Source organism: Trachurus japonicus, chromosome 24, assembly GCF_045865225.1.
Source record: "Trachurus japonicus isolate A0001 chromosome 24, Traja_1.0".
Classification (NCBI taxonomy): Eukaryota; Metazoa; Chordata; class Actinopteri; order Carangiformes; family Carangidae; genus Trachurus; species Trachurus japonicus.
The window spans coordinates 6,707,430-6,733,224 of NC_140930.1; the positions used below are offsets into that span (position 1 = coordinate 6,707,430).

A 25,795-nucleotide genomic window follows, 5' to 3' on the forward strand; every position below is an offset into this window, starting at 1 on the left:
TATCGTGGTTTACATATATAATTGATTTCCTTATTCACTGTTTCCTTATTCACTGAGTGCCCAACACTGCGACATGCTGAGCAACTCATGAACTGTAAAAAAAATCTCATAACGCAACAGGAGTGTTTCCAGCAGGGATACAAAAAAAGTGATGGACCAGGATAAGAACAATGGCTGACCTTACAGTGACCTATGTTCAAACAGGTGGAGGCCTTCCAAACTTCTGAAGTGAGGATATGATGAACTAAAGCTCGTTCCAGCTGGTCTGCCACTTTTTTTTTTGTATCCCTGAATCTTTTGTTTAACTACTTTAAGGACACAGGTGAAGACTACCTACATGACTTCCTGTTTGTGTCGAGCCATATTTACCATTTTAACTCTGCTCTGTGCAGTTTGAGAAGTTGTTGAAGCACATACAAGACAGTTTGGTGTGAAAGTGGTTTTTTGGTAGGCTACGTGGTTTCTGTTTTTTGATTTTTACTGTGGTATTGAATGAGTATTGAGAATTGGAAATTCACTGGCACTGGTGTCGACTACTGAAACTCTGGTTTTGTGACAGTGACACGCCTAAACTCTCATTCTCGCGGTTGCGATGGAGGCCGAGGAGACTTATGGGTGTTGTAGGATTTTAAAATCATCTTTTTTAAAACACCTTTATACTGTATGGCAGTTTAAACGTCTACTTTTATACTGTATGGAGCTTTAACACAAACATCTACCTTTATACTGTATGGAGCTTTAACACAGCACCTACCTTTATTTTTAAGGAGCTTTAATACAACACCTACCTACTGTATGGAGCTTTAACACAAACATCTAGGCCTACCTATATTTTTAAGGAGCTTCAACACAAACTACCTTTATATGGAGCTTTATAGCTACAAACACTTCTGTTGTGTGTGTTTCACTTGTCAAATTGATAAAGTTGTTTCCTGAATTTGGGTCTTTTTATTGTGTTTTCTTCAGTTGCTGAGTGTCCAGCCCTCACAGGTACCATAGTTATTATAGGTCTGTTTGTGATACCTATTTTGGTGTAAATACATATCTTTGACATATTTCAGTCACTAAAAAAAAACACAGGGAAAGCATTTTTAGACTTTTCATTGTTCCATCACAGCTGTCTTTATCCACAATGGGCCTGCAATGCAATGCATGGTGGCAGCACTGCACCTACAGGCCGGTTTACAGAGCGCGAATGGCGGCAAAAAAGTGAAAAGAAGAAGAGAAAGGAGGAGGCAGGAGGAGGAGGAGGAGCAGCGGTGGTGGGAGGAGGAACCCATGTGTTTGCTGCTGCGACAAAACTGCCGGTCCACGCAGCAGGCCGACTTCCACACTGCGCGGGGTAGTGTGGAACACATTGCTTCCATCTTCCCGTCCGACTCTCCGGCAAAAAAAACCTACATTTACACCAAACTTTCTTTGATTTTCGGCTTTTTCTGCGCCGCCACCGACTCCACAGCCTGTCAGCTCTCCGCTCGTCCACTCTGGGTGTTAATCGGTGCAAGTTTTTTCCTCCTTTTAACAGCATTTTAACAGCATCTCCTGTTTTGCTCGGCTTTTACAGCGCGCGCGGTGTCTTCACGTGGGCCTCATCAGCACAGCAGCATCGTCACCAACGGTCCACGCTCGCGCCGCTGCTGCTGCTAAGTTACTGCTGCTAAGTTACTGCTGCTGCCCGTTGATCTTTAACGGCCGGTTAGCATTGTTAGCTTCATCTCCGGGGAGAATAATAATATTAATATTAATATCATGGCAACAACAACGATGGCAACTCTGGTTCTGGAGGACGGAGCGACGTTCAGAGGCCGGGTTTTTGGCGCTAACGTGTCGGTGTCGGGAGAAGTTGGTAAGACCCGACGATGTTTAATTAATTAAAGTGTTTATTATTCATTTAAAAAGCTACTGTTAGCTGGCGTTGGAAAAAAAATGTCACCTGCGTAGCCTACGAAGCTAACTTTAGATCAGTTTGATTTACGTTATCTCGTTTTTGGTCAATAAGTTAAGTTACCTTTACATCCTATACCTAAGATAATGTGGGTCACCAAAATAATAGATGACCCTGACTTCCCTCATCCTCCTAACTTACACATGTCCCGACTCAAAAACTCACCAACTCCACGTAACGTAACATTTATATTAAATTTTTTTTTTAAAGGTTTTTGTTTCGCCATCAGTGTCGGCACCAGTTGGCAAAGCCCGAGTGCCACATGGCGTGATGACATCCGCCTCTCACTCTCTCACTCTCTCTCACACACACATGATGATGAACCATCAAACTGCGACTGCTACTGTTTTGGCAAGGCAGTGTATGCGTGTGATGATAAATAGGTCACTTCCTACTGCCCACATCCCCTCCTTCTTAATTTAGAAATAGGTTTATTTTACACCGAATGATGAAAGTTTAGAGGAAAGCCGAATAAAAGTAGAAACAAAACTGGTTTAGGATCAACTCTTTAATTCACTCCACAAGGCGTGGTCTTGTGCCGATGAGGGGAAAAAGTTTTAAATAGGTTGAATTGTCAGTGTGGTTTGGCGGAAGAACTTGAAGGCAACACAATCTGGATGCCAGTTTTATTTCACAAAGGATTTTATTTTATAAACTGTGACTTTTAAAGGTTACTCAACTGGCAACAGTGTCAACAAAGATTCAACACAAACAAACAGCTGTTTTTCTTTTCTTTTTTTAACATTATTTTTTTATTTCACTTCAGTATGGACAATACAACTTGAGCAAATCTGAGATATTTTTTACATTAACTTCAGAAACAGCCATACATGAAGAGATTACAAAAGACAAAAAAGGAAAGGCAGAACAAGACAATCTGACAGACATAAAAAAAAAAGATGAAATAATAAAATAAACACATTTTGGGGAGGGGAAGCGCTTTGAGACTTGTTCATCAGGTGAAATGTGCTAAAAACTGTTATTACCTTATGCTAAACAATCATAGCCTTAAAGAATACATCTCCGCTTATTCTAAGGATAGTTTGATGTGTGTCTTCCCAATCAAGAAAAGGTCCCTACATTTTATTGTAGTTGGCTCTTTTTTAAGTATTTGTGCATGTTCAGCATTTGCTCAAAGTGGTTGATGATCAATACACTGGTTTCAGTGTAGCGGCTGTTACAGAACAGTTGGTAAATGTGATTCATACATAATAATATTAATAATAGGCGGCTCCAAAGCTGTTGTTGCTGGGCATGATGTGACGACTTGACTCTGTGTGGATGGCATGATGATGATGATGATGATGATGAATGTGGTGTGTGCTCAGTGTTTCAGACCGGTATGGTGGGATACCCCGAGGCTCTCACTGACCCGTCCTACCGCTGCCAGCTGCTCACCCTCACCTACCCCCTGGTGGGAAACTATGGAGTCCCCAAGGACGAGGAGGGAGAGTTTGGACTGAGCAAGGTGAGCTGTTTAATCCTGAAAACTTTCTGTAGGTGATTCACAAACCTGTATTGGAGATATTAGGAGGGTTTTCGCGACCTTTGGGTTCAGATAAAACACTGACGGGAGGATTCTCGACAAGAAATATCTACCTGAGCAGTGTCAGATTTCACTGGGCTCTATTTATTTTGAGATTACGTAAACAAAAAGTAAGGATGGAGGGGATAACAGGACGCTCTTCTCTCTCTCCTCTGACATGTTTTCCTCTTGTTGTCTTATCCAGTGGTTTGAATCGTCAAAGATCCACGCTGCGGCTCTGATCATCGGAGAGCTGTCGGACAGTCCCAGTCACTGGAGTTCAGTCAAGTCACTGGACCAATGGCTCAAAGAGCAAGGCATCCCTGGATTACAAGGTATGGAGATGGACATCCAAACAGACTATTAAGATCAATACAGATACTTTAATGGGTATTAATGGAATCTGAAATCTCACTTTTTAAAATAATATAAATGACATGTGTATCAAGGTCTTAAGATCAAACAAAAATGTTCTACGGTGTGATTTTATCGTCCGTGTGCTCCAGGCATCGACACCCGACGTCTAACCAAAAACATCAGGGAGAAGGGCACCATGCTGGGGAAGCTGGTGGTGGACGGGACCCCCGAGGACAGTGTTCCCTTTGATAATCCCAACCAGAAGAACCTGGTGCAGGAGGTCTCTATGAAGGTAACACAAAAAACAAACAAACAAACAAACAAACAAACCCTGAACTGCAACCAAACACTTTGTAGTTGTGTGTGTGATCCTGTTTCCTGGTTCAAGATCAGGCAAAGTGGATGGAGATTTGATCTTATCTATTATCGATCCATTATAAGTTTTATGTTGCAATATAAAGTCCAAAGTTCTGTATTAAACCTCAGATTTAAAGAAGGAAATAGGACAAGTAAATAAAAATAAAGCAGGATAAGATTGTTTTGTCTGAAAATATATTAACAGTAAAGCTGACCGTCCTTATCCTGCTTCCTTTGACCCTGACCTACTTAATATTTTTAAATTTTTTAATTCTTTATTCATCAATATATTCTGGTCCTTTCCTTCAGGAGCCCAGAGTTTTTAATCCCAGCGGTAAACTGCGCATCACAGCGGTGGACTGTGGGATCAAATACAACCAGATCCGCTGCCTGGCTGAGAGAGGAGCCCGCGTCACCGTCGTCCCCTGGGACCACCCACTGGACAGCGCCGGTCAGTAAACGCACCACGACTCATGCATCACACTTTGGCCTGTTAGATCCAGTGCAAAAACACAAAACATTTTTTACTCTTTTTATCCAGAGTGACTGATATTTGTTTGCAGTTTGAGGTTTTAGTTTCTTGTTCTAACTCTTTGGCTCGTGGACAGGAGGAGCTGGGGATTAACCTGCCAACACTTAAGAGTTAAAGGCCGACCTGCTCTTACCATGGGTGGAGAAAAAATCTCTCTCTGTTGCCTCCAACGCAGTCGTATTGAAAGTTGGCAGACAATCAAACATTGAATTAAAGTTTCTGTTTTGTCACTTTTTAGTTTTTATTGAGATTTTTTCTTGCTAACAGTTGTAAAACCAAAGATTATACAAGTAATACAAAAACAAACAAACACATGGGCGTTACTATGTTGCTATCTGTCCTTCGCTTGTGAATTTAAAGGGATAGTTCAACATTTTGGCAAACTGGCCCATTGCTATAATCCCTATAGTGTTAGCAGTAGGTTTGTTACCTTTAATTGTCGGTGCAAGCTGTTTTTAGAACGGCGGAGCAGAGCCGTGAGCTGCTCAGAGCTACGCTACGGAGGCTCATGAGATTTCTTGGTTTCCCTCATCAAACTCATCAAATACACAATCCAACAACTCCAAAACGCTCTGGTGGACAAGTTGTGACCTGCACATTCACCACGCTATGAGATAATAACAGAACGTTACCAGACAGAGTTGTTTTAGAGGGAAATTCAGAGACTGCTTGATGAAAAACGGGAACGCGTATCAGTGGTTTTTGCATGAATTTCCCTCTAAAACAACTCTGTCTGGTAACGTTCTGTTATTATCTCATAGCGTGGTGAATGTGCAGGTCACAACTTGTCCACCAGAGCGTTTTGGAGTTGTTGGATTGTGTATTTGATGAGTTTGATGAGGGAAACCAAGAATTTAAAGGTAACACACCTACTCCTAAAACTATAGGCAATTGGTGAATTTGCCAAAATGTTGAACTAGCCCTTTAAAGTTTTATTCTCCTGTCTTTTCCAGACTTTGACGGTGTGTTCATCAGTAACGGCCCCGGGGATCCTGAGTTCTGTCAGGCCACCATCAACAACGTGAGGAAGGTGGTCAGCATGGATCAGCCAAAGCCTCTGTTCGGTATCTGCCTCGGACACCAGCTGCTCTCCCTGGTCATCGGAGCAAAGACCTACAAGATGAAGTCAGTACCATACATACACACACACACACATACATACACACACACACACACACACACATACACACACACACACACACACACACACACACACACACACACACACACACACACACACACACACACACACACACACACACACACACACACACACACAGACACACAGACAGATCAGACACCAAGGAGAGAAAAAACTATTTTTTTACTCTTTCTCTCTATTTTTATCATGAATCTGCTGCAGCTGTTCTCTTTAAATCAGCAGAGCATCAGTTTGGGTTCATTCAGAGATTACTAGTGGATGTGCTCATGTCTGGACCAGGACAAAGACAGTGACCCCAGCGACCTGAGCCAGAGAGGCTCTTCAAACCTCTGTAGAAACACACACTCACACTCAGCTCCAGTTTCTTTGGGAGAGCTGCGATGTGAAATGCAGCTTTTTGCTGTTCTCAGCAGTCTGTGCATGAGTCGCACCGACCGGCGGTGTTATGAAAAAGACTAAACAAACAAGCCCGAGCGTAAATCAGGGAGCTGCGGAGCTCCACGGGGTTCAGGGAGTTTTCGTTTCCCCTGAGACTCGACCGACTCGCCGCTTTATCAGGCGCCGTGTGAAGGTCAGGATGGGCTGCGAATGTTCCCATCAGCCGGCAGGAATCTTGTTGGCACCTGGACAGGCAGACAGCGCTGCCAACAGAACGACAGTCGGCTAATGGGAACGCTCCATCCTGACCTTCACACACACAATACAGGATTGTCTGTCTGGAGCCACAGTCTTAAAGGTCCAGTGCGTAATATTTGACAAAATCTGAATATACTACCCATGAATATATTAGTAGAAGTGTATAATCGCTATAAAATAAAATCTGTTTGGTTTTTGTAGCCTTGTAATTATTCTTTTATATATAGGTCTTGCTTTAGAGCAGTGGTTCTCAAAGTGGGGTCCGGGGACCCCCAGGGGTCCTTGAAAGGGTTCAAGGGGGTCCCCAACTTTTTCTTGAAATTTTACCACTTTTTTCTAGAATTTTTCAAATTAAAAAGTTTAACTTTTTTTTTTTTTTTTTTGAGACATTTTTACCACTCTTTTTTTATTATTTTACTTTGAAAAAATGTTTTGCCACTTTTTCTAGATTTTCTTTGTTTAAAGTTTTTTTGAACATTTTTTACCAGTTTCTTCTAGAATTTTTAAAAACTTTTTTCTTTTTGAGAAATTTTAACACTTCTTTTTTTAGAAATGTTTAAATATTTTTGCATATTGCAATATTTTTGGCCCTAATTTGAACGTACATTGACTAAAAAAAGTAACGTTCTTCAGTCTCAAAACAAATATTTGTGTATTTCGGGTGTTTACTTCAAAATTCTGTCCAATTTAGGGATCGTTGATGTAAAAAAGCTTGAACCACTGCTTTAGAGAGTGTAGCATGTTTGTACGGCAGCCTGAACAGTAAATCCAGGCAGCCAGAGAGCACGATTAGCGAGTTTCATGTTCATAAATAAACCAACGCAGAAGAAGCGGAGGGAAAGAAGGAGAAAGAAACCATGTGTGTGATTTCTGTGCGCTGTCCTCGTCCGTCAGGTACGGTAACCGTGGCCACAACCAGCCTTGCATCCACAAGGGAACAAACCGCTGCTTCATCACCAGTCAGAACCACGGGTTCGCCGTCGACCCCGACACCCTGCCCAAGGACTGGGACGTCCTCTTCACCAACGCCAACGACCACACCAGCGAGGGCATCGTCCACAACACACAACCCATGTTCAGGTAGAGCGCTTGGACGCACCGAGTGATGTCATACACGCAACAGAAATGTCCGAGTTAAATGTTATTTAAATCCTCGTGGCCACTTTTGTTCCCAGTGTTCAGTTCCACCCGGAGCACATGGCCGGTCCCACGGATCTGGTCGGTCTGTTCGACGTCTTCCTCGACACCGTGAAAGACCACAAGGAGGGAAACACCACGAAAACAGGTAAAACTGGTTTAGCTCAGTTTCAGCTCTGTTCAATTCTTCTATAAGACACATAATTTCTCAGCTGGTTGATGAACTATTGGCCTCATTATGTAATCTTACACCTGGATTACAATGGACTTGAAAGGCCAGCTCCTTTTTAGATATTTGATGTATAATTAAGATGATGGTGATTTACCTTTGGACTTCCTTCCAAAACAAAGTTCATATTACAGCTGTCAGTCGATCTAAGATACTTAATCATGATTAATCACACATTATTCACACACACACTTGTTACAAATCTACCTTAAAGAGGAAATCTCTCAAGTGTTTCATAAAAGACAGATTTACTTTCATGAACCAAAATCAGTATCAGATTTTGTCCAGAAACCCTCAAACGCCTCGCTGCATTTTGGCATTTAAAAAACAAAAAAGTTCCAGTAACCATGACGGCTTCATCAGGGTGTGAACTCATTACAGGGGCGGTTTTCAGCTCGAGATTGCAGCTGATTCATTTCCAGCTACTGATTCACATGATGAGTCATTTCAAAGGTCGATATAATAATAATAAAACGCGCGTCGATCCTGTCAAACATGAACACATTTGACTTTCACAGCTCTGGTGGTTTATATATGAAACACACCAAATTATGGAGATAAAGAATTTAATCTGGATTTAAATGTAGAGATGGTGGGAGAACATTTAGTGTCTAATGGCAACAAGGACCAGCAGAATAAAACCACTTCAACTTCACTTGTGAGAGACATGTATGTACAAAAAAGAAAGAAAGGAGGAAGCACTGCCTGTATTTTAACAAAACAAACAACTCCAGGGACTTACTGCTATAAAAAAAAAAAAGGGATGCAGACGTCCAAGAGAAAAAGGCGACTGAGGCACTCTGTCATCCGGTGAGAAAAATATGTGAGAGCAAAGGCAACAAAACAGACCTGATGCTGCTGTCAAGACAAGTTCAAGACGCACCGTGACAGAATAACCAAAAACTTGGCGTTGCATTCAAAGTGCTTCATGTAGCTAAAGGCATAAAAACATGACAAAGGGCAAAAATCCAAAAAGGAAATCAAACAATATCCAGCATATCTCACTATCATCATCAGCTACTGATATCAATGTCCATATGCATCCTTCCCAAGCTAGAAAAAAACCAGAGAAACAAACAAGGAAAATCAATAAATTAAAATGAGGGGGTCGTAGGTAAAAGAAAACATTTGTTTTTTTCTCCTCCAGTGAAGCAGCGTCTGATGGATCACCTCACCTACCCCGGCTCCACCAACAACGAGAAGGCGGCGCGGCCCAGGAAGGTCCTGATCCTGGGCTCAGGAGGACTGTCCATCGGCCAGGCCGGAGAGTTCGACTACTCCGGCTCGCAGGTCTGTAGCAGAAGAAGTAGAAGAACTGGGAAACTGGGATTATTTTGTATTTCTTATCATATGTTTATCAGGCTTTTGTATTGCATTGTACAATGTTAAATCATGTTAACACCATGTTAAACCATGTTTGTATTTATTATGTATGAACGATTTTTGTACCTCACAAATGTATGCTCATTAGCTTAGAACTCCTAGTTGGAGAATGCCACCCTACAAGCCCCTGGAGGGTTTTTTTGGCATTTCCCCTTCACATTGTCTTGGATTTTATATGTAATATCTTTTTTAACGTTTGATATGTGAAAACAAACAAACAAAAAAACAAAACTCAGAGCAGCTGGGTCGGAGGGAATGAAGAGAGAATCAGATCACAAAACGTTCCTGTTTCTGTCTCTAAATCTAATCACCATGCTGAAGAAGAAGCAGAAGAAACCCACTTATTTTAGTTTTTCCAGCTTATTTTATTGTTGTTTTTGGTTTTCCAGGCCATCAAGGCTCTGAAGGAGGAGAACATCCAGACGGTGCTGATCAACCCCAACATCGCCACGGTGCAGACGTCCAAAGGCCTGGCGGACAAAGTCTACTTCCTGCCCCTCACCCCGTACTACGTCACTCAGGTACAAAAACGCTCTCTGACATAATCTGACGGTATGTAGGAATCTGTATGATTAATTTAATTGTGGAGTTTAAAGGGATAGTTCGACATTTTGGCAAATTGGCCCATTGCCATAATCCCTATAGTCAAAGCAGTAGGTTCGTTACCTTTAATTGTCGGTGCAAGCTATTTTTAGAACGGGCGGAGCAGAGCCGTGAGCTGCTCAGAGCTACGCTACGGAGGCTCATGGGATTTCTTGGTTTCCCTCATCAAACTTATCAAATACTCAATCCAACAACTCCACAACGCTCTGGTGGACAAGTTGTGACCTGCACATTCACCACGCTATGAGATAATAACAGAACGTTACCAGACAGAGTTGTTTTAGAGGTAAATTCAGAGACTGCTTGATGAAAAACTGTCCCTGAAGGCAACGCGCATCAGCGGTTTTGCATGAGTTCTTCATCAAACAGTCTCTGAATTTACCTCTAAAACAACTCTGTCTGGTAACGTTGTGTTATTATCTCATAGCGTGGTGAATGTGCAGGTCACAACTTGTCCACCAGAGCGTTTTGGAGTTGTTGGATTGTGTATTTGATGAGTTTGATGAGGGAAACCAAGAAATCCCATTAGCCTCCATAGCGTAGCTCTGAGCAGCTCACGGCTCTGCTCCGCCGTTCTAAAAATAGCTTGCACCGACAATTAAAGGTAACGCACCTACTGCTATGACTATAGGGATTATGGCAATGGGCCAATTTGCCGAAATGTTTAACTATCCCTTTAATACTGCGGTTAATTGTGAAAACAAGTAATCGTGACATTCTCATTTCAAACCCGCAGAAACAACGTGACATGAACATGATCTCCTCGTGTCTCCACAGGTTATAAAGAACGAGCGGCCCGACGGCGTCCTGCTGACCTTCGGCGGTCAGACGGCGCTGAACTGCGGCGTGGAGCTGACCAAGCTCGGCGTCCTGGAGAAGTACAAGGTGAAGGTTCTGGGAACGCCGGTGGCCTCCATCGAGATGACGGAGGACAGGAAGATCTTCGTGGAGAAGATGGAAGAGATCAACGAGCACGTGGCTCCGAGCGAAGCGGCGCTGTCCGTGGAGCAGGTGAGGATCGGTGACGTCACAGAAAGTAACCCAGATTTTGAATTTGAATTTTTTATTTTTGCACAAAGTTAAAAGAATACAACATAAAACATGGTAGGTAACAAAAGGACAGGGCAGGGAGAGGCAAAAAGCCACAAGGGGCTTATTTTTAAGCCTCCATCTTATATTACAGTTTAATGTGAAAAAACACCAAATAACATGAAAAAATTAATTAAAAAAAATAGAATAATAATGACTGACAACAATAATAAATATTAAAAAAAACAACAGAAAATATAAGTGTGGATGTGTGTACATGTGTCCATTAGTAACTTATGAGCAACAACAACAATGGTAATGAGAATAATAATCAATATCAAAATACCAACATAGACAATACAATAAACAAAACAACAGTTAAATGATCTTTTAAACATTTTTTAAAACATTTCACGGAAGGACACTTCCTTGCTAAATGGGAGAAACTGTTCCATAACTTAGTACCTCTAAATCTAATTGTAAATTGACCTCTAGTAGTGAGGAGTTTAGATGTTCCAGATGTTCCACCAAATCTCCAAAATGAACCTCCGTGTCTGTTTTTCCTAACCGTTTCTAGGCGGTGGCGGCCGCCGAGCGTCTGGGCTTCCCCGTCCTGGTCCGCTCGGCCTTCGCTCTGGGCGGTCTGGGCTCCGGCTTCGCCAACAACAAGGACGAGCTGACGTCTCTGGTGACGTCGGCCTTCGCTCACACCACCCAGGTGCTGGTGGACAAGTCGCTGAAGGGCTGGAAGGAGATCGAGTACGAGGTCGTCCGCGACGCCTACGACAACTGTATCACTGTGAGTAAAGACGACAAGAAGCATTTCTAATTTTATGTCTGAATAAAGAGTGAAGAGGAACGGGCTCTGGTGAAACTAGAGGCGCCGAAAATAATCGCTTCAAAGATGCATCGAGTTCTGTCACGTAATCTATTTTTAAATTCAAATAATTCATTCAAGTTTTATTATGTTGTTGTGCTTTAAAATAAAATAAATCACTGTCTCTGTTTGTGAACAAGGCAAAGATTTATGTTGTGTTTTCAGAAATGAACAAGTGCACCTTTGCGTAGGCTAAAGGCCTTTTTCTTTTTCTTTGTGTGTTCAGACTCTAAGGAAGCTGCTGTGTTGTGGAAATGCATTTAAATGATATTTTCGATTTTATTTTATGTCCAATCCACTCTATTTATAGAGCACATTTCCAAAACATAACAGTTCACTAAAGTGCTGCACAGTGATTTACATACAAGACATAGAGCACAAAGGGGTAAAGAAAAACGTAATGAGAATTAAAAATTAAGATAAACTAAATAAAAAAAGAATAAAAAGGAATTAAAAAAAATAAGAAGGAGCCATAAAAGAACAGACAGATTAAAAATACACTAAAGACAAACAAGAACAGAGATCACACAACTCTCATGCTGAGTTAAAAGCCAAAGCGTAAAAGTGAGTTTTAAGATGTGGTTTAAAAGTAAGTAGAGTGGAGGATATGTAAATAAAAAATTAACATGTTTATCCAACTATTTATGTTGAGTAATAATAAAAATACATGAGGATGTGACGCATTGAGATGCATCGTATAATAGAATCAAACCGAATCGTGAGGCCGGTGAAGGTGCAACACAACTAGGTGAAACATGTATTCATTCATTCATTCATTTATCCTTGTTCAGGTGTGTAACATGGAGAATATTGACCCTCTGGGCATCCATACCGGGGAGTCGATCGTGGTGGCGCCCAGCCAGACGCTCAACGACCACGAGTACAACATGCTGAGGAACACGGCCATCAAAGTCATCAGGCACCTCGGCATCGTGGGAGAGTGCAACATCCAGTACGCCCTCAACCCCGAGTCAGAGCAGGTGTGTGTGTGTGTGTGTGTGTGTGTGTGAAGATAAACACTAGACTGGTGGTGGTCAGCAGTGTGTTAGAACAGGGTATCCGCGGGGTCTTGAAAAGTATTAAAAGGTGATAAATCAATTTTGGGAAAATTAAGACCCTTAAAAAGTATTAAAAAGTATTTTCACGACTTTATAAAGTCTTAAATTTTGAAGGTATTTTTAATGAATTAGCTGTCCAAGAGTTTGAGTCCTAAAAAACATTGTAAAAGTGTGTGAATTTATTCATTTTATTAAAAAACAAACATGGACCAGTACATGAAAAAGAAAAGAAGATTGTTGTTTTTGTTTTTTGAGAGTGGAGCAGTGTTTGTTTTTTTTGATAAACTTTACCTTTGATTTATTATCCTAGCCTATTTTGAATTCAGTTGTATAATGTGGTCTCTAGTCTTTATCACAAACTAAAACTGTTGAGTTAAAAGTGTCACTGATGTAAATGGTTACAGCTTGAAGTGGCGGTGAGGTATTGAAAAATATTGAGATGGTCTTGAAAAAGTCTTAAAAAGGTATTAGAATTAACTTCAAGATTCCTGTATAAACCCTGTAGAACATGTGTATCTGATGGTTGTTTGTGTTCGTTTCAGTATTACATCATCGAGGTGAACGCCCGTCTGTCCAGGAGCTCGGCTCTGGCCAGTAAAGCCACCGGCTACCCTCTGGCCTACGTAGCTGCTAAACTGGGCCTGGGCATCCCACTGCCACAGCTCAAGTACGTCACCAACACCTTCACACATCCAGACTCATCAGAAAAGTTCATGAGCAACTTAGTTTAGATTATACAGCGACATCATGCAGACGTCTGGGCCCCCCAGTCTAAATGTCTATTGATGTGAACAGTTCAACAAGTGGAAGATGAAACCATCTCCAAAAGGCAAAAAGTTACAGATGACACATTCACTTTACAGTTTAAACAGTGCATATATATTTTTAGGGCTGGGACTCGATTAAAAAAATGAATCGAATTAATTAGAGGCTTTGTAATTAATTCATCGCAATTAATCGCATTTTAATCGCATATAAATATTTGACCTGAGAACAGTGAGAAGCATTTTTTTTTTCACATGGATTTTAGTATACCATTGAATGACTGAATACATAAGCTTAAGCATTCAAGGTGGTACTTAACCAAGACCAACAGACTAGGGATGCAAATTATCCATTAATTCATTCATCGATATTTGATACATACAGATTAAATGGTCTTTCCTTCCAATGCACTATGATGATTACTGTAGTATTTAACTAGGCTACTTAAATCACAGTAGCATAAACTGATTTGTTGAACTCAGCCTGATGTAAACATTAATAAAACTCAGTAACCAATCACACAGCAGCTCCATGTTGTCCCTGTGTGATGTTCAGGGACAGGTCAGGACAGTCTGAAGACAGAGCTCTGAGGGTGAAGTCCTATCATAATGAGATGAGCTGCACCTGTGACAGTGACAGGTCATAGATATAGCGCTGCAGCTGAGCAATTAGCGCTATATATCGCATTTAGCGTGCGCCCGTGTCTGTGTATCTCTATGTGCAGGCAGAGATCAGAGATGGTGTTTTAAATAACCATGCTAGCGTTTCACCAGCTCTCATCTCTGCCAGTCAGCCTCTCAAACTGCCGCCTCTCTCGCGTGCGGGCGCACCGCACGTAGACACACGTGAGGAAAAAAAAAAAAAAAAATTTAAATAAGTGCGATAAAAATGCGTTAATTTTTTTAACACGTTAATTTTTGTGTAATTAATTAATCGTAATTAATGCGTTAAAGTCCCGGCCCTATATATTTTATTTTCACCTTTTACATTTTCAATGACAGAAAAGGAAAAGGTTTGGGCCCCTGCATAGTTTGTGATAGTTTCCAGAGGGGGGGCTACTAGCTACTGAGTGTAAATAGTAAATATCTTGTCTGATACCTTGGTCAAAGTTATCTGAGAGCTCAATTATTTTGCAGGCTGCTGCTTTGTTTCCCCTTTTTTACTCTGAAACTGTAGAAAACAAACATAAAACACTGAGTGTTTCATGTTTAACTTTTTGCCTTTTGAAGATAATTTCATCTTCCACTTGCTGAACTGTTTACATTAACAGAAGCTTTGACCAGGGGTGAACAAACTTTTGAATGCCTCTGTGTATGAAAGTAATGTTTTTGTGTTTTTTATGTTTTTTCTCTCCTTTAAACTGACTCTAATCTGTGGCTGTTATTCTGTTGTTTTCTGTAGGAACTCCGTCACCAACTCCACCACAGCGAACTTCGAGCCCAGTCTGGACTACTGCGTGGTGAAGGTGCCGCGCTGGGATCTCAGCAAGTTCCTCCGGGTCTCCACCAAGATCGGCAGCTCCATGAAGAGCGTCGGTGAGCGAGAGACAAACACAGAGTTTTATCACCAGCCTGTCTCTGCTTCGGTCTGGAGACAGAAACAATCTGATGAGATCTTAAGCTGTTTATGTGTAAAACTACAGTGGAGAGCCGGTTCACAGGTTTAAAGCTGTGAACTCCCACTGACACCTGTTGTTAGATGACATCACTGATGTGTGAACGCTGTCGTCTACAGGTGAGGTGATGGCCATCGGCCGCAGCTTCGAGGAGGCGTTCCAGAAAGCTCTGAGGATGGTGGACGAGAACTGTGTCGGCTTCGACCACACCATCAAACCTGTTTCTGAAAAGGTAAAAGTCACTACGTTGGTTTGTTTATTTATTTATCTTCCTGGGGTCTTTAAGTTACAGGAACTGTTACATAGTTAAAATACAAAGAATACAAACAACAACAGTAAAAATAATTATAAAGGACTATTATTCAAATAAAAACACTGGACCAATCCCAGTAAATATTTCTGTAGTTTTCTCTCAGAAGAGGTTGAACTCTTTCCTTTCAGCTGATTTCATGAGCTTATGGCTCTATACAAAAAAGAAAGGAAGTTAAAGAAGTATTCTTCTGGGCAGGGTAAAGCCGTACAGCTATCTTGTAGCATGTGCATGGATTTCATAACTATATTTTATCTTTTTAACAAACTCTGGAGTCTGGGTTTTTCAAAATGCCATAAAAATAAACCAATAAATTAGATACTAGCCTCTTTTCAACAGGGATCCTACCTAGTTCACTATGCAGTTCTTCAGTTCTAGTCAAAGGTGGACAGCCCAAAATAAATCTAGCTGCCTTGTGCAGTTAGTCCCTATTAAGTGTTTCCACTGTTTCCTGTAGAGCGACTGTGGCTGTTGTTCAGGATCCATTATTTATTTACAAAATATCAGATGGCCCTGTGAGTCAGCAGCCGTGCGTCAGGGCCGAGGGCTGACGTGGAGGAGACGCTTCCAATAAACACTAGTTATAATTCACTTAGAGTAAAATAGGAGAAAATCAGCTTCCTTTTTTTTCTGTCCATGTCTGAAAACTAAACTAAAATCAAAACACATTGTGGCACAAAAATGAAATGAATCAGTTCAAACTGACAAGATTAATGTAAAACAGATTTTTTTTTTTGCCATTGATTTTGTGGAAAACAACTCAATGTTACCATGTCATTAAATCATAAAACGTCATCACTCGACCGCTGTGTTGTGTTGAAAACAAACCAGCAGATGGTGCTAACGAGCTGCGGAGCCGCCTCCTCTTCCTCCTCCTCACAGCTGTTGTCTCACGTCTGCTCTTCCTCCCTCTGCTCTCCTTCTTCTGTCCAGGAGCTGCAGACTCCCACAGACAAGCGGATCTTCGTGCTGGCGGCCGCCTTCAGAGACGGCTACACCGTGGACCAGCTGTACGAGCTCACCAAGATCGACCGCTGGTTCCTGCACAAGATGAAGAACATCGCCGACCACGAGCGGCTGCTGGAGACTTACAACCAGGTGAGACGAAGGAGACGTGAAACACCGAGGGGAAGAATATGAGCTGTTTTTCTGCTGTGTCATGTTTTTACATTCATGAACTCTGCTCTGCTTCACCAGGACGAGAGCACGATGCCTCCGGAGGTGATGAGGAAGGCCAAGCAGCTCGGCTTCTCAGACAAGCAGATCGCTCTGGCTGTGCAGAGGTTTGCTTTGGAAACTTAGACTCACTTAAAGAGGAACTGTTCTGCTTTTCCAGCTTTTCAGATTTATAAATATGTTTAAAATGTTGGATACTTGTTCTAGAGCAGTGGTTCTCAAAGTAGGGTCTGGGGACGAGGTTTAAAGGGGGTCCCCAACTTTTTCTTGAAATTTTACCACTTTTTTCTAGAATTTTTGAAATTTTGTTTGAGAATTTTTTTAAATTACTAACAACAAAAAATTAACTCCTCTTTTTTTCAAATTTTCACCACTTTTTTCTAGAATTTTTAAAGATTTTTTGAGAATTTTTTTTTTTTTTTTTACATTTATTTTTTTGTTTGTTTTTAGAAAATTATACCACTTTTTCAAGTTTAACTTTTTTTTTTGAGAATGAGAATTTTTTTTTACCACTTTTTTTTTTTTTTTAGTCTTTTGAGGGTTTTTTAAATATTTTTTCCTAGTTTTTTCCTAGTTTTTTTTTTTTTTTTTTTTGACAATGAGAATTTTTGCCACTTTTGTTTGTGTTTGCGTTTTCGCCAATTTCTGTATTTTTCTGTTACTGGGGGGCTGAATCCGAGCGTTTCAGAGAGAAGTAGGTAAGAGCCAGAAGGAGGACGCAGACAGCTTATATGTGACAGTTATGGATTTTTTTAATTGATCGAAACTTTCAAAAGTTCCCCGCTGGCGTCCAATATCACATTAACCGCTGAAACGAGCAGAACAGTTCCCCTTTAAAGATAATTTGTTACAGGAACCAGTAAATGGATGAAAACTGAGATATTTTCTCCTCCCGCAGCACCGAGCTGGCAGTGAGGAAGCTGCGTCGTGATTGGTCCATCCTGCCGGTGGTGAAGCAGATCGACACGGTGGCGGCCGAGTGGCCGGCCCACACCAACTACCTGTACCTGACCTACCACGGCACCGAGGACGACCTGAGCTTCCAGGACCAGCACGTCATGGTGATCGGCTCCGGCGTCTACCGCATCGGCAGCAGCGTGGAGTTCGACTGGTGCGCCGTCGGCTGCATCACTGAGCTCAGGAAGGTAACGCGTCACATCGGGTTCATTCACCGTCTCGTTTTAACCTTTCCTTTCTTGAATTTGAAGACCGGTGCAGTTATTTCAACCAAACGCTGCAAGCTGAATATTTAATCATGTCTCCTTCTTTGCAGATGGGTTTTAAGACCATCATGGTGAACTACAACCCCGAGACCGTCAGCACAGACTACGACATGTGTGACCGCCTCTACTTCGATGAGATCTCCTTTGAGGTAAATGAAACTCTCCTGTGTCTCCTTTTCATCTAAGATTCAGGTTTTTTTTATTTTTATACTTTGTGAAGCACAATTTACTTGCACTTTAGAAGCATAGATTCTCAGCATATTTATTTATTTATGATATTTTATTAAAGCAGAAGTAAGCGATCCGGTCGTTTTGGCTAATGCTGCGTTCCAGGCCGGCTTTTGAAACCGTAAATTACAGCTTCATGTCACAACTTACGACTTTGTAGCGTTCCAGGCAACCCACTCGTGTTTTTCCGACCTGTTTTACCTGTGAAAGTCACTATAACGGCCACTCGTAACTTCCGACCTGTGAACTCGTACCAGATCGAACTGGTACGACTTCACGGTCGGAAAAACACGAGTTACGAGTTGCCTTGAACGCACCATAACAGTCCTCGTCCCTACGTCACCACATTCACGCGCATCCCTTGGCTGCACACACAGCCCTGCATGCCGTTCTCTCTCCTCATTGGATAAAAATTGTAGGATACGAGAAAAGTTTTCTCCTGGGCTCAGAGCAGAGCAGAGTGACTGACAGACCCGTGTTTCAGACCAAACACTCTATAGAAGTGATTGCTGTCGGAAGATATAACTATTTAAGACTTACATTAACACAAATATATCACTTACTTCTGCTTTAACTTTTATATTAGTAAATCTGCCTTGTATTGTATTTTTCTCCTGTTGTTTTTTTAAGCAAAACATTATGTTTTTATGTATGTAAATGCATTAAACTAAATCTGAATCTACTGGATAAACAGGAAATAGAAGGTGATAGAAGTTTTTTAAGCTCAAGTTTATTGTGATGTTTCAAAAAAACAAGAAACGTGGTAAAATGAAGCTGAATTAACTCTTCTTACACAGTTAAAACAAAACAAAAAAACAACAGTTTGAGCTTTATAAATAAATAATAAACTACTGCAGGAGTTTTGTATTGCTTATTGTCTACATCACCTCACCTCCCTGTACATTGTGTATTAATGTGCTTTCTGGACGTCTTCCAGGTGGTGATGGACATCTACGAGCGTGAGAACCCGGAGGGAGTGATCCTGTCGATGGGCGGCCAGCTGCCCAACAACATCGCCATGTCTCTGCACCGCCAGCAGTGTCGCATCCTGGGAACCTCGCCAGAGTTCATCGACTGCGCCGAGAACAGGTTCAAGTTTTCCCGAATGCTGGACACCATCGGCATCAGTCAGCCGCAGTGGAAGGAGCTCTCCGACACCGAGGTTCATCATCATATCATCATCACTGTGATCTTTTAGAAGCTGCTTGTTTTGAGCTGTTAACAAAACGTCTCCTCGTCTCTCTCTCTCTCTGTCTTCAGTCTGCGGTGAAGTTCTGTGAGACGGTGGGCTACCCCTGCCTCGTCCGTCCCTCCTACGTTCTCAGCGGAGCGGCCATGAACGTGGCGTACAGCGACACCGACCTGGTGAAGTACCTGAGCAGCGCCGTGGCCGTGTCCAAGGAGCATCCTGTCGTCATCTCCAAGTTCATCCAGGAGGCCAAGGTCAGGAAACAGACTCTCAACTCTCTCCTCTGTTGTTTTTACAATGTGATTAAATGTGTGTGTGTGCTGGGTAGAACAGTGCATCACATCTAGTGTGTGAGTCCAGGAGCAGAACAAAAAGCAAAGTAAGGTCAAAGAAAAACATGTCTGCACACTGGTACATGCTCCCCAAATATGTATTAACTGGAAGGTCAACGTTTCAATCTAAACGGATCTCAGGGCAATGTGCTCCAGGTGGAGTGCAACCCAACCACATGGAGACCCCGAGGCTCAGACCAGTCCAACTAATTAATATAAAATACAACAAACAGACAGGAAGGTCAGGAAGAACATAGGGAGTCAATCAAAATAAGAAAGTCAAATTGGTATTAAAACCAAAATATTTATAAATGAATCAATACTGAATTGAATCGGGACCATGTGAATTGGAAACAAATAGATTCAGTAAATCAGTAACGAACTTCGCTGTTTCAACAGAATTTGAATTATTTTAAAAATGAGAACATTCAAAGCTGGAAACTGACGTGAACGTGTGACTTCTGCAATGACTCAAATCGACGTTGTTCGGGGGAGTAAACATGTTGATAAAACAAACTATTTTGTTATTGTTGAGCTGCAGCTTCAAATATACAAGCAGAATTTTTTTAAGTAACCCATTTATTCGGCAGCATGTTCCCACACGACACAGTAAACACACGCACCTTTTTTCCCATTTAAATATCGATCAATCTGCGGACCACTTGTGGATCATCGTGGATCATCATGGATCAACTGTGATCAGCAGCACCTCTACTTAGAATATTTTGATTTCCCTTCTTGCAGTTTTATATTGAGTTGGTAAAACTTGCAGTGTTGCAAATGTGAGGTAACAGATTTGGTTGGAATGCCCTTTAGTGGATGTGGGACGTAATAATAAGCTGGTAAATTTGAATAAAATTCAAATATTTAACATAAGAAGCGTTAGAAATTAAAATCCAGACAGAAACACAGAGCCATTAAAGAGACAGTTCAACATTTAGTCTCTAACATCAAATGATTTAAATGTGTATGTCGTGTTTTTGTAATGTCTCCAGGAGATCGACGTGGACGCGGTGGCGTTAGACGGGGAGGTCGTGGCCATCGCCGTGTCTGAACACGTGGAGAACGCCGGCGTTCACTCGGGCGACGCCACGCTGGTGACGCCTCCTCAGGATCTCAATCAGAAAACCATGGAGAGGATCAAGATGATCGTCCACTCCATCGGCCTGGAGCTGCAGGTCACCGGACCCTTCAACCTGCAGCTCATCGCCAAGGTGACGCCGTCGCTCCGCATGTTCGCTTGAATCCGGTTTGTGGTTTTAAAAAAAACGTTTTAACGGTGAAAACGTGTGTGGTGGTTGTTGTTCTTGCTGCAGGACGACCAGCTGAAGGTCATCGAGTGCAACGTGCGCGTGTCCCGCTCCTTCCCCTTCGTGTCCAAGACCCTGGGTTTGGACCTTGTTGCCCTGGCAACGCAGGCCATCATGAAGGAGGACGTGGAGCCTGTGGGTCTGATGAGAGGAAAGGGCGTCGTGGGAGTCAAGGTAACGGCGCCGAATGTGACTTTTTAGGTCGATTTATACAGGGTATCCGCGGGGTCTTGAAAAGTATTAAAAGGTGATAAATCAATTTTGGGAAAATTAAGACCCTTAAAAAGTATTAAAAAGTCTTTTCACGGCTTTATAAAGTCTTAAATTTTGAAGGTATTTTTTCTGAATTAGCTGTCCAAGAGTTTGAGTCCTAAAAAACATTGTGAAAGTGTGTGAATTTATTTGTTTTATTAAAAAACAAAGATGAACCGGTACATAAAGTGTCCGAGTAGTGAAATGGTACTCGGATACCAAGTCGAGCGAGTACTCGGATATCGGCTACAACCCTCCTGGAGACTAAATCAAATGAGTTGAGGCACATCTCATGACTGTCGTGATTGTTGTTTTTGTGTTTTGAGAGTGGAACAATGTTTTTGTTTTGTTTTTTTGATAAACTTTGCCTTTGATTTATTATCCCAGCCTATTTTGAATTCTGTTGTATCATAGTGGTCTATAGTCTTTATCACAAACTAGAACTGTTAAGTTAAAAGTGTCACTGATGTAAATGGTTACAGCTTGAAGTGGCGGTGAGGTACTGAAAAATATTGAGAAGGTCTTGAAAAAGTCTTAAAAAGGTATTAAAATTAACTTAAAGTTTCCTGTATAAACCCTGTTATAACAAACAAATCATCGTTAAACTTCATGTCACTGACCACACGCCGCTCGTGCTGCAGGTTCCTCAGTTTTCCTTCTCCCGTCTGGCCGGCGCCGACGTGGTGCTCGGCGTGGAGATGACCAGCACCGGAGAGGTGGCGTGCTTCGGAGAGAACAGATACGAAGCCTACCTCAAAGCCATGCTCTCCACCGGCTTCAAGATCCCCAAGAAGAACATCCTGCTCTCCATCGGCAGCTACAAGGTGACGCTCAGTCAGAAACAGTCAGACGGACAAACTGTAGGGAAACTAGTGGGATAATCATCTGTGAAATGAATGATGTCATTATGATTTGACATTAAAAGCATAGCGAGTCTGATGCCGATGATTCTCTCTTTATTGCTGCAGCCTTATTGTGCATCAGTCCATCTTCCCCCCACTGAATATAACTTTATTAATCGACCAGATTGTTTCTTTACTTTGTCTTTACTTTACGTTTGCAGAACAAGAGCGAGCTGCTGCCGACCGTTCAGGCTCTGGAGAAGATGGGCTACGACCTGTACGCCAGTCTGGGGACGGCCGACTTCTACACAGAGCACGGAGTCAAGGTGAAGCAAGACGACTACTTGTTTGAATACTTTTTATTTAGTATTTTCAATTTAAGGGAAAACAAGTTGACAACAAGCTGTCAAGGGAAGAAAAAACGAGAACTAGACAAAAACATGTTGATATTATTATATATAAATGTCTAGGGATGTCCCGATCCGATCACGTGATCGGAAATCGGGGTCGATCACGTGGTTTCAGACTCGATCGGAATCGGACGTTACATCCCGATCAGGAATCGGATATATTACATATCTACATGTCAGGGTTTTCCTATCTGTCTAAAGCGAAGACGGGCCGCATGGGGGGCGTTCAGATGTATCATCTTTTGCACTCTCAAACACATTACTTTTACTGTAGACGTTCGTCATGTGCGCTCATTACCCAAAGCGACGCGCATTCGGTGAGCGTGCTTGTGGGCAGACAGGCAGGAGAGGGTGGGATCAGGGGAGAGAGGCTGGTGATTGAGAAAGACATGATAAGCTATTTTATTTTTGACCAAATGTTCTTGTTGTTGACTTATGGATAACGGCATTAATATTATACTGTGGAGCTACTGTGCTAATATACAGCTCTTTACAAATGAAGCAGATCTCGACTTTTTTCTTCTTTATGATGATATTTACAGAGATCAGTAGTTTTCTACCAAGAGAAAGCAGTTTGACACTGGCAGATAAAAGCTTTAAGAGGTAGAACCAGACTCAGGGTGGGCTGCTATTGTTATAATAGTTGTGGCATTAATGAGAGCAATGATTTATTAATGGTTAATAATGTAATGTCGCTACTAATACAAGTAATAATAGTCAATAGCGGTAGAAATAATTCCTCATGATGATGATAATTGTAGCAACAGAGCCAGACTGACTCTGTTTCATGTCGACCAGTCATTAAACAAAACAAAAACATGAAGAGAACTCATCATGAAGCATCATAAACGCTCCTCTGACCTCTGACCTCTGACCGCTGCTGTCTCCAGGTGATGGCGGTGGACTGGCCGTTCGAGGAGGAGGACAGCGAGTGTCCCACCAAGGAGAAGCAGCGCAGCATCATGAACTACCTGGAGGAGAACCACTTCGACCTGGTCATCAACCTCTCCATGAGGAACAGCGGCGGCCGGCGCCTCTCCTCCTTCGTCACCAAGGGTTACAGGACCCGCCGCATGGCCATCGACTACTCCGTCCCGCTCATCATCGACATCAAGTGCACCAAGCTCTTTGTGCAGGTGAGTCGTCTCCGTCTCCGTCTCATCGTTGTTGTTGTTGTTGTTGTTGTAATCCTCTTAAGAGTGGAGTCGGCCGCCTAATTGATCTGTCACAAGTTAATATTACTGAACTTAAAAAGCGCACTGTACTAGCTGGCTTAACAGCTGCCAAGAAGTTGATAGCCTTAAGATGGAAACCTCCCCATTCTCTCACCATCAGACACTGGGCACTTACTTTCCTAGATGTAATTTATCTAGAACTGTCAACTGCTAGAATTAATGGCGCTAGTGAGGCTTCCATAAACAACTGGCGTGCAGCAGCTGACGCACTGAAAGAACTTATAAGATAAGCTCAATGAGACTCTAACCTTGTTTTTCCTGAATGGGTTTGTGTGCGCGTGTGTCACGTCAGATCTATACTCCATAGGGTGCTAGAGAGCGTACCACTGTGAGTGTGCTGTTGGGGTGGGGGGTGGGGGGTGGTGCCCATTTTCCTTTTCCTTTTTTTCTCTTTTTTTTCTATTTTTTACTTATTTTTTTATAATTTTTATGCACATTTGTTTTGGTTTTTCTTGCACCTTATTGAAGTGCAAGGTTACACTATCACTATTATTATTTTTTTGATTTAGTTGTTACAGTCAATTTTTGTACTGTCTCTATCATTAATGAGTCATGTTTCTTGGTTGTAACTTGTATTCTTGTTAAATAAACATTTGATCACAAAAAAAAAAGAGTGGAGTCGGCCGCCAAGATTAAACAAACACTGGGCGCCGTCAGTCGGAGGTCAGTGCCGGTAAAACCGCTCTGCTGTGTTTCAGGCTCTGAGTCAGATCGGCCGGACGCCGCCGGTGAAGACTCACATCGACAGCATGGCCTCGCAGACGCTGGTCCGCCTCCCGGGTGAGTCACTGTGAAACAAACACCGTCCGTCCATCAGCGTGTTGGTCTGTTCTCTCTGATGGCGAGAGGACGACTGACCTTCCGTCATAACTTTGTTGTTTTTTGTTGTTTTTTTATTGAAAATGTATTCACACATTACAGGACAGTTAGACACGTTCAGAACAGTACAGGACAACGAGCAATTACAGAACAAACAAACAAAATAGGGCCATCACAACAAACTTAGCTACTCAAACAGAATTTAAATTATTTAAAAAATGAGAACATTCGAAGATGGAAACTGACATTCCAACGTGTTCCTTCTGCAACGACGGACGATGTTCGGGGTAGTAAACATTTTGATAAAACAATCTATTTGAAGCGGCAGCTCTACGTCGCACACAACAACAAAATTAACTGTGAAATATTCTAAGTAGTGGTGCAATAAATCAATTTCCCTTAAAGTTTTATATTGAGTTAGTGAAACTTAAGTGTGTTGCAAATGTTACATAACAGATTTGGTTGGAATGCCCTTTAGTGGACGCAGAACGTAATAATAAGCTGGTATAGGTGGATATGATGAGCTCAAATAAAAAAAAAACATAAAAAATTTGAATATTTAACATAAGAAGCGTTAGCAGTTCAAATCTAATTTGAGGGGAAGATGCACAGGCCTAAAACAAAATAAAGGACGGGGTGGAATTGAGCAGGCATTTTGAGGGGAGGCTGAATTTGTTGGGAGTAAAAAGTAAAAATAAAAAAGGAGAGGCAGGAGATAATTAGACTGAGCAACAAAATAATAAAATGTTGATGAAAAGCTGCAGTGATAGTCTTTCAAAATAAAGCTCAACTATTTAGAAAAATAAAAAAAAAGTGAAATTTTGCACATTTTTTGTAGCTTATATACAGGGAATGATTTAAAAAAACAAAAAAAACAGTTTCAAATCCAACATTTTGTGTCAGTGAATGAACTTTTGTTGTGTTTGTTTTCCAGGTCTGATCGACGTGCACGTCCACCTGCGGGAGCCTGGCGCCACTCACAAGGAGGACTTCTCCTCCGGCACGGCGGCTGCGCTGGCGGGAGGCGTCACCATGGTGTGTGCGATGCCCAACACGTCGCCGGCCATCACCGACCCCGGCACGCTGGCGCTGGTGCAGAAGGTGACGTCCACGCCTTTTCTGTATTGTTAAAACACATGTGTATTTCTGTTGCAGGTGTAAAACTATGGCATTCACAAAGCAAGAACTGAAAAGTTGTATAAGTATATGTCTCAGTTAAAGAAAATGTTTAGAAAAGAAAAGATAAGCGCCTACAAAAA

The 25,795-nt window shown here is 41.9% G+C and overlaps 1 protein-coding gene across 1 annotated transcript in view; it reads left to right on the forward strand.

The window, feature by feature from the left end:
- The first annotated feature begins 1,269 nt into the window (after positions 1–1,269).
- cad (carbamoyl-phosphate synthetase 2, aspartate transcarbamylase, and dihydroorotase) overlaps positions 1,270–25,795 on the forward strand; it is a 37,895-nt gene continuing 13,369 nt past the window's right edge. Inside the window, exons 1-29 of the mRNA XM_085771074.1 lie at positions 1,270–1,846; positions 3,274–3,413; positions 3,676–3,805; positions 3,977–4,119; positions 4,494–4,635; positions 5,670–5,841; positions 7,409–7,594; positions 7,690–7,799; positions 9,028–9,170; positions 9,653–9,784; positions 10,644–10,877; positions 11,473–11,694; positions 12,564–12,752; positions 13,373–13,497; positions 14,997–15,130; positions 15,330–15,442; positions 16,454–16,618; positions 16,718–16,803; positions 17,595–17,841; positions 17,970–18,068; positions 19,085–19,309; positions 19,408–19,590; positions 20,664–20,882; positions 20,985–21,152; positions 21,872–22,054; positions 22,294–22,398; positions 23,373–23,618; positions 24,416–24,497; positions 25,471–25,637. Of these exons, the coding sequence (XP_085627200.1) occupies positions 1,750–1,846; positions 3,274–3,413; positions 3,676–3,805; positions 3,977–4,119; positions 4,494–4,635; positions 5,670–5,841; positions 7,409–7,594; positions 7,690–7,799; positions 9,028–9,170; positions 9,653–9,784; positions 10,644–10,877; positions 11,473–11,694; positions 12,564–12,752; positions 13,373–13,497; positions 14,997–15,130; positions 15,330–15,442; positions 16,454–16,618; positions 16,718–16,803; positions 17,595–17,841; positions 17,970–18,068; positions 19,085–19,309; positions 19,408–19,590; positions 20,664–20,882; positions 20,985–21,152; positions 21,872–22,054; positions 22,294–22,398; positions 23,373–23,618; positions 24,416–24,497; positions 25,471–25,637 (4,587 nt within the window). The 5' untranslated portion in view covers positions 1,270–1,749. The remainder of the gene's footprint in view (positions 1,847–3,273; positions 3,414–3,675; positions 3,806–3,976; positions 4,120–4,493; positions 4,636–5,669; positions 5,842–7,408; positions 7,595–7,689; positions 7,800–9,027; positions 9,171–9,652; positions 9,785–10,643; positions 10,878–11,472; positions 11,695–12,563; positions 12,753–13,372; positions 13,498–14,996; positions 15,131–15,329; positions 15,443–16,453; positions 16,619–16,717; positions 16,804–17,594; positions 17,842–17,969; positions 18,069–19,084; positions 19,310–19,407; positions 19,591–20,663; positions 20,883–20,984; positions 21,153–21,871; positions 22,055–22,293; positions 22,399–23,372; positions 23,619–24,415; positions 24,498–25,470; positions 25,638–25,795) is intronic.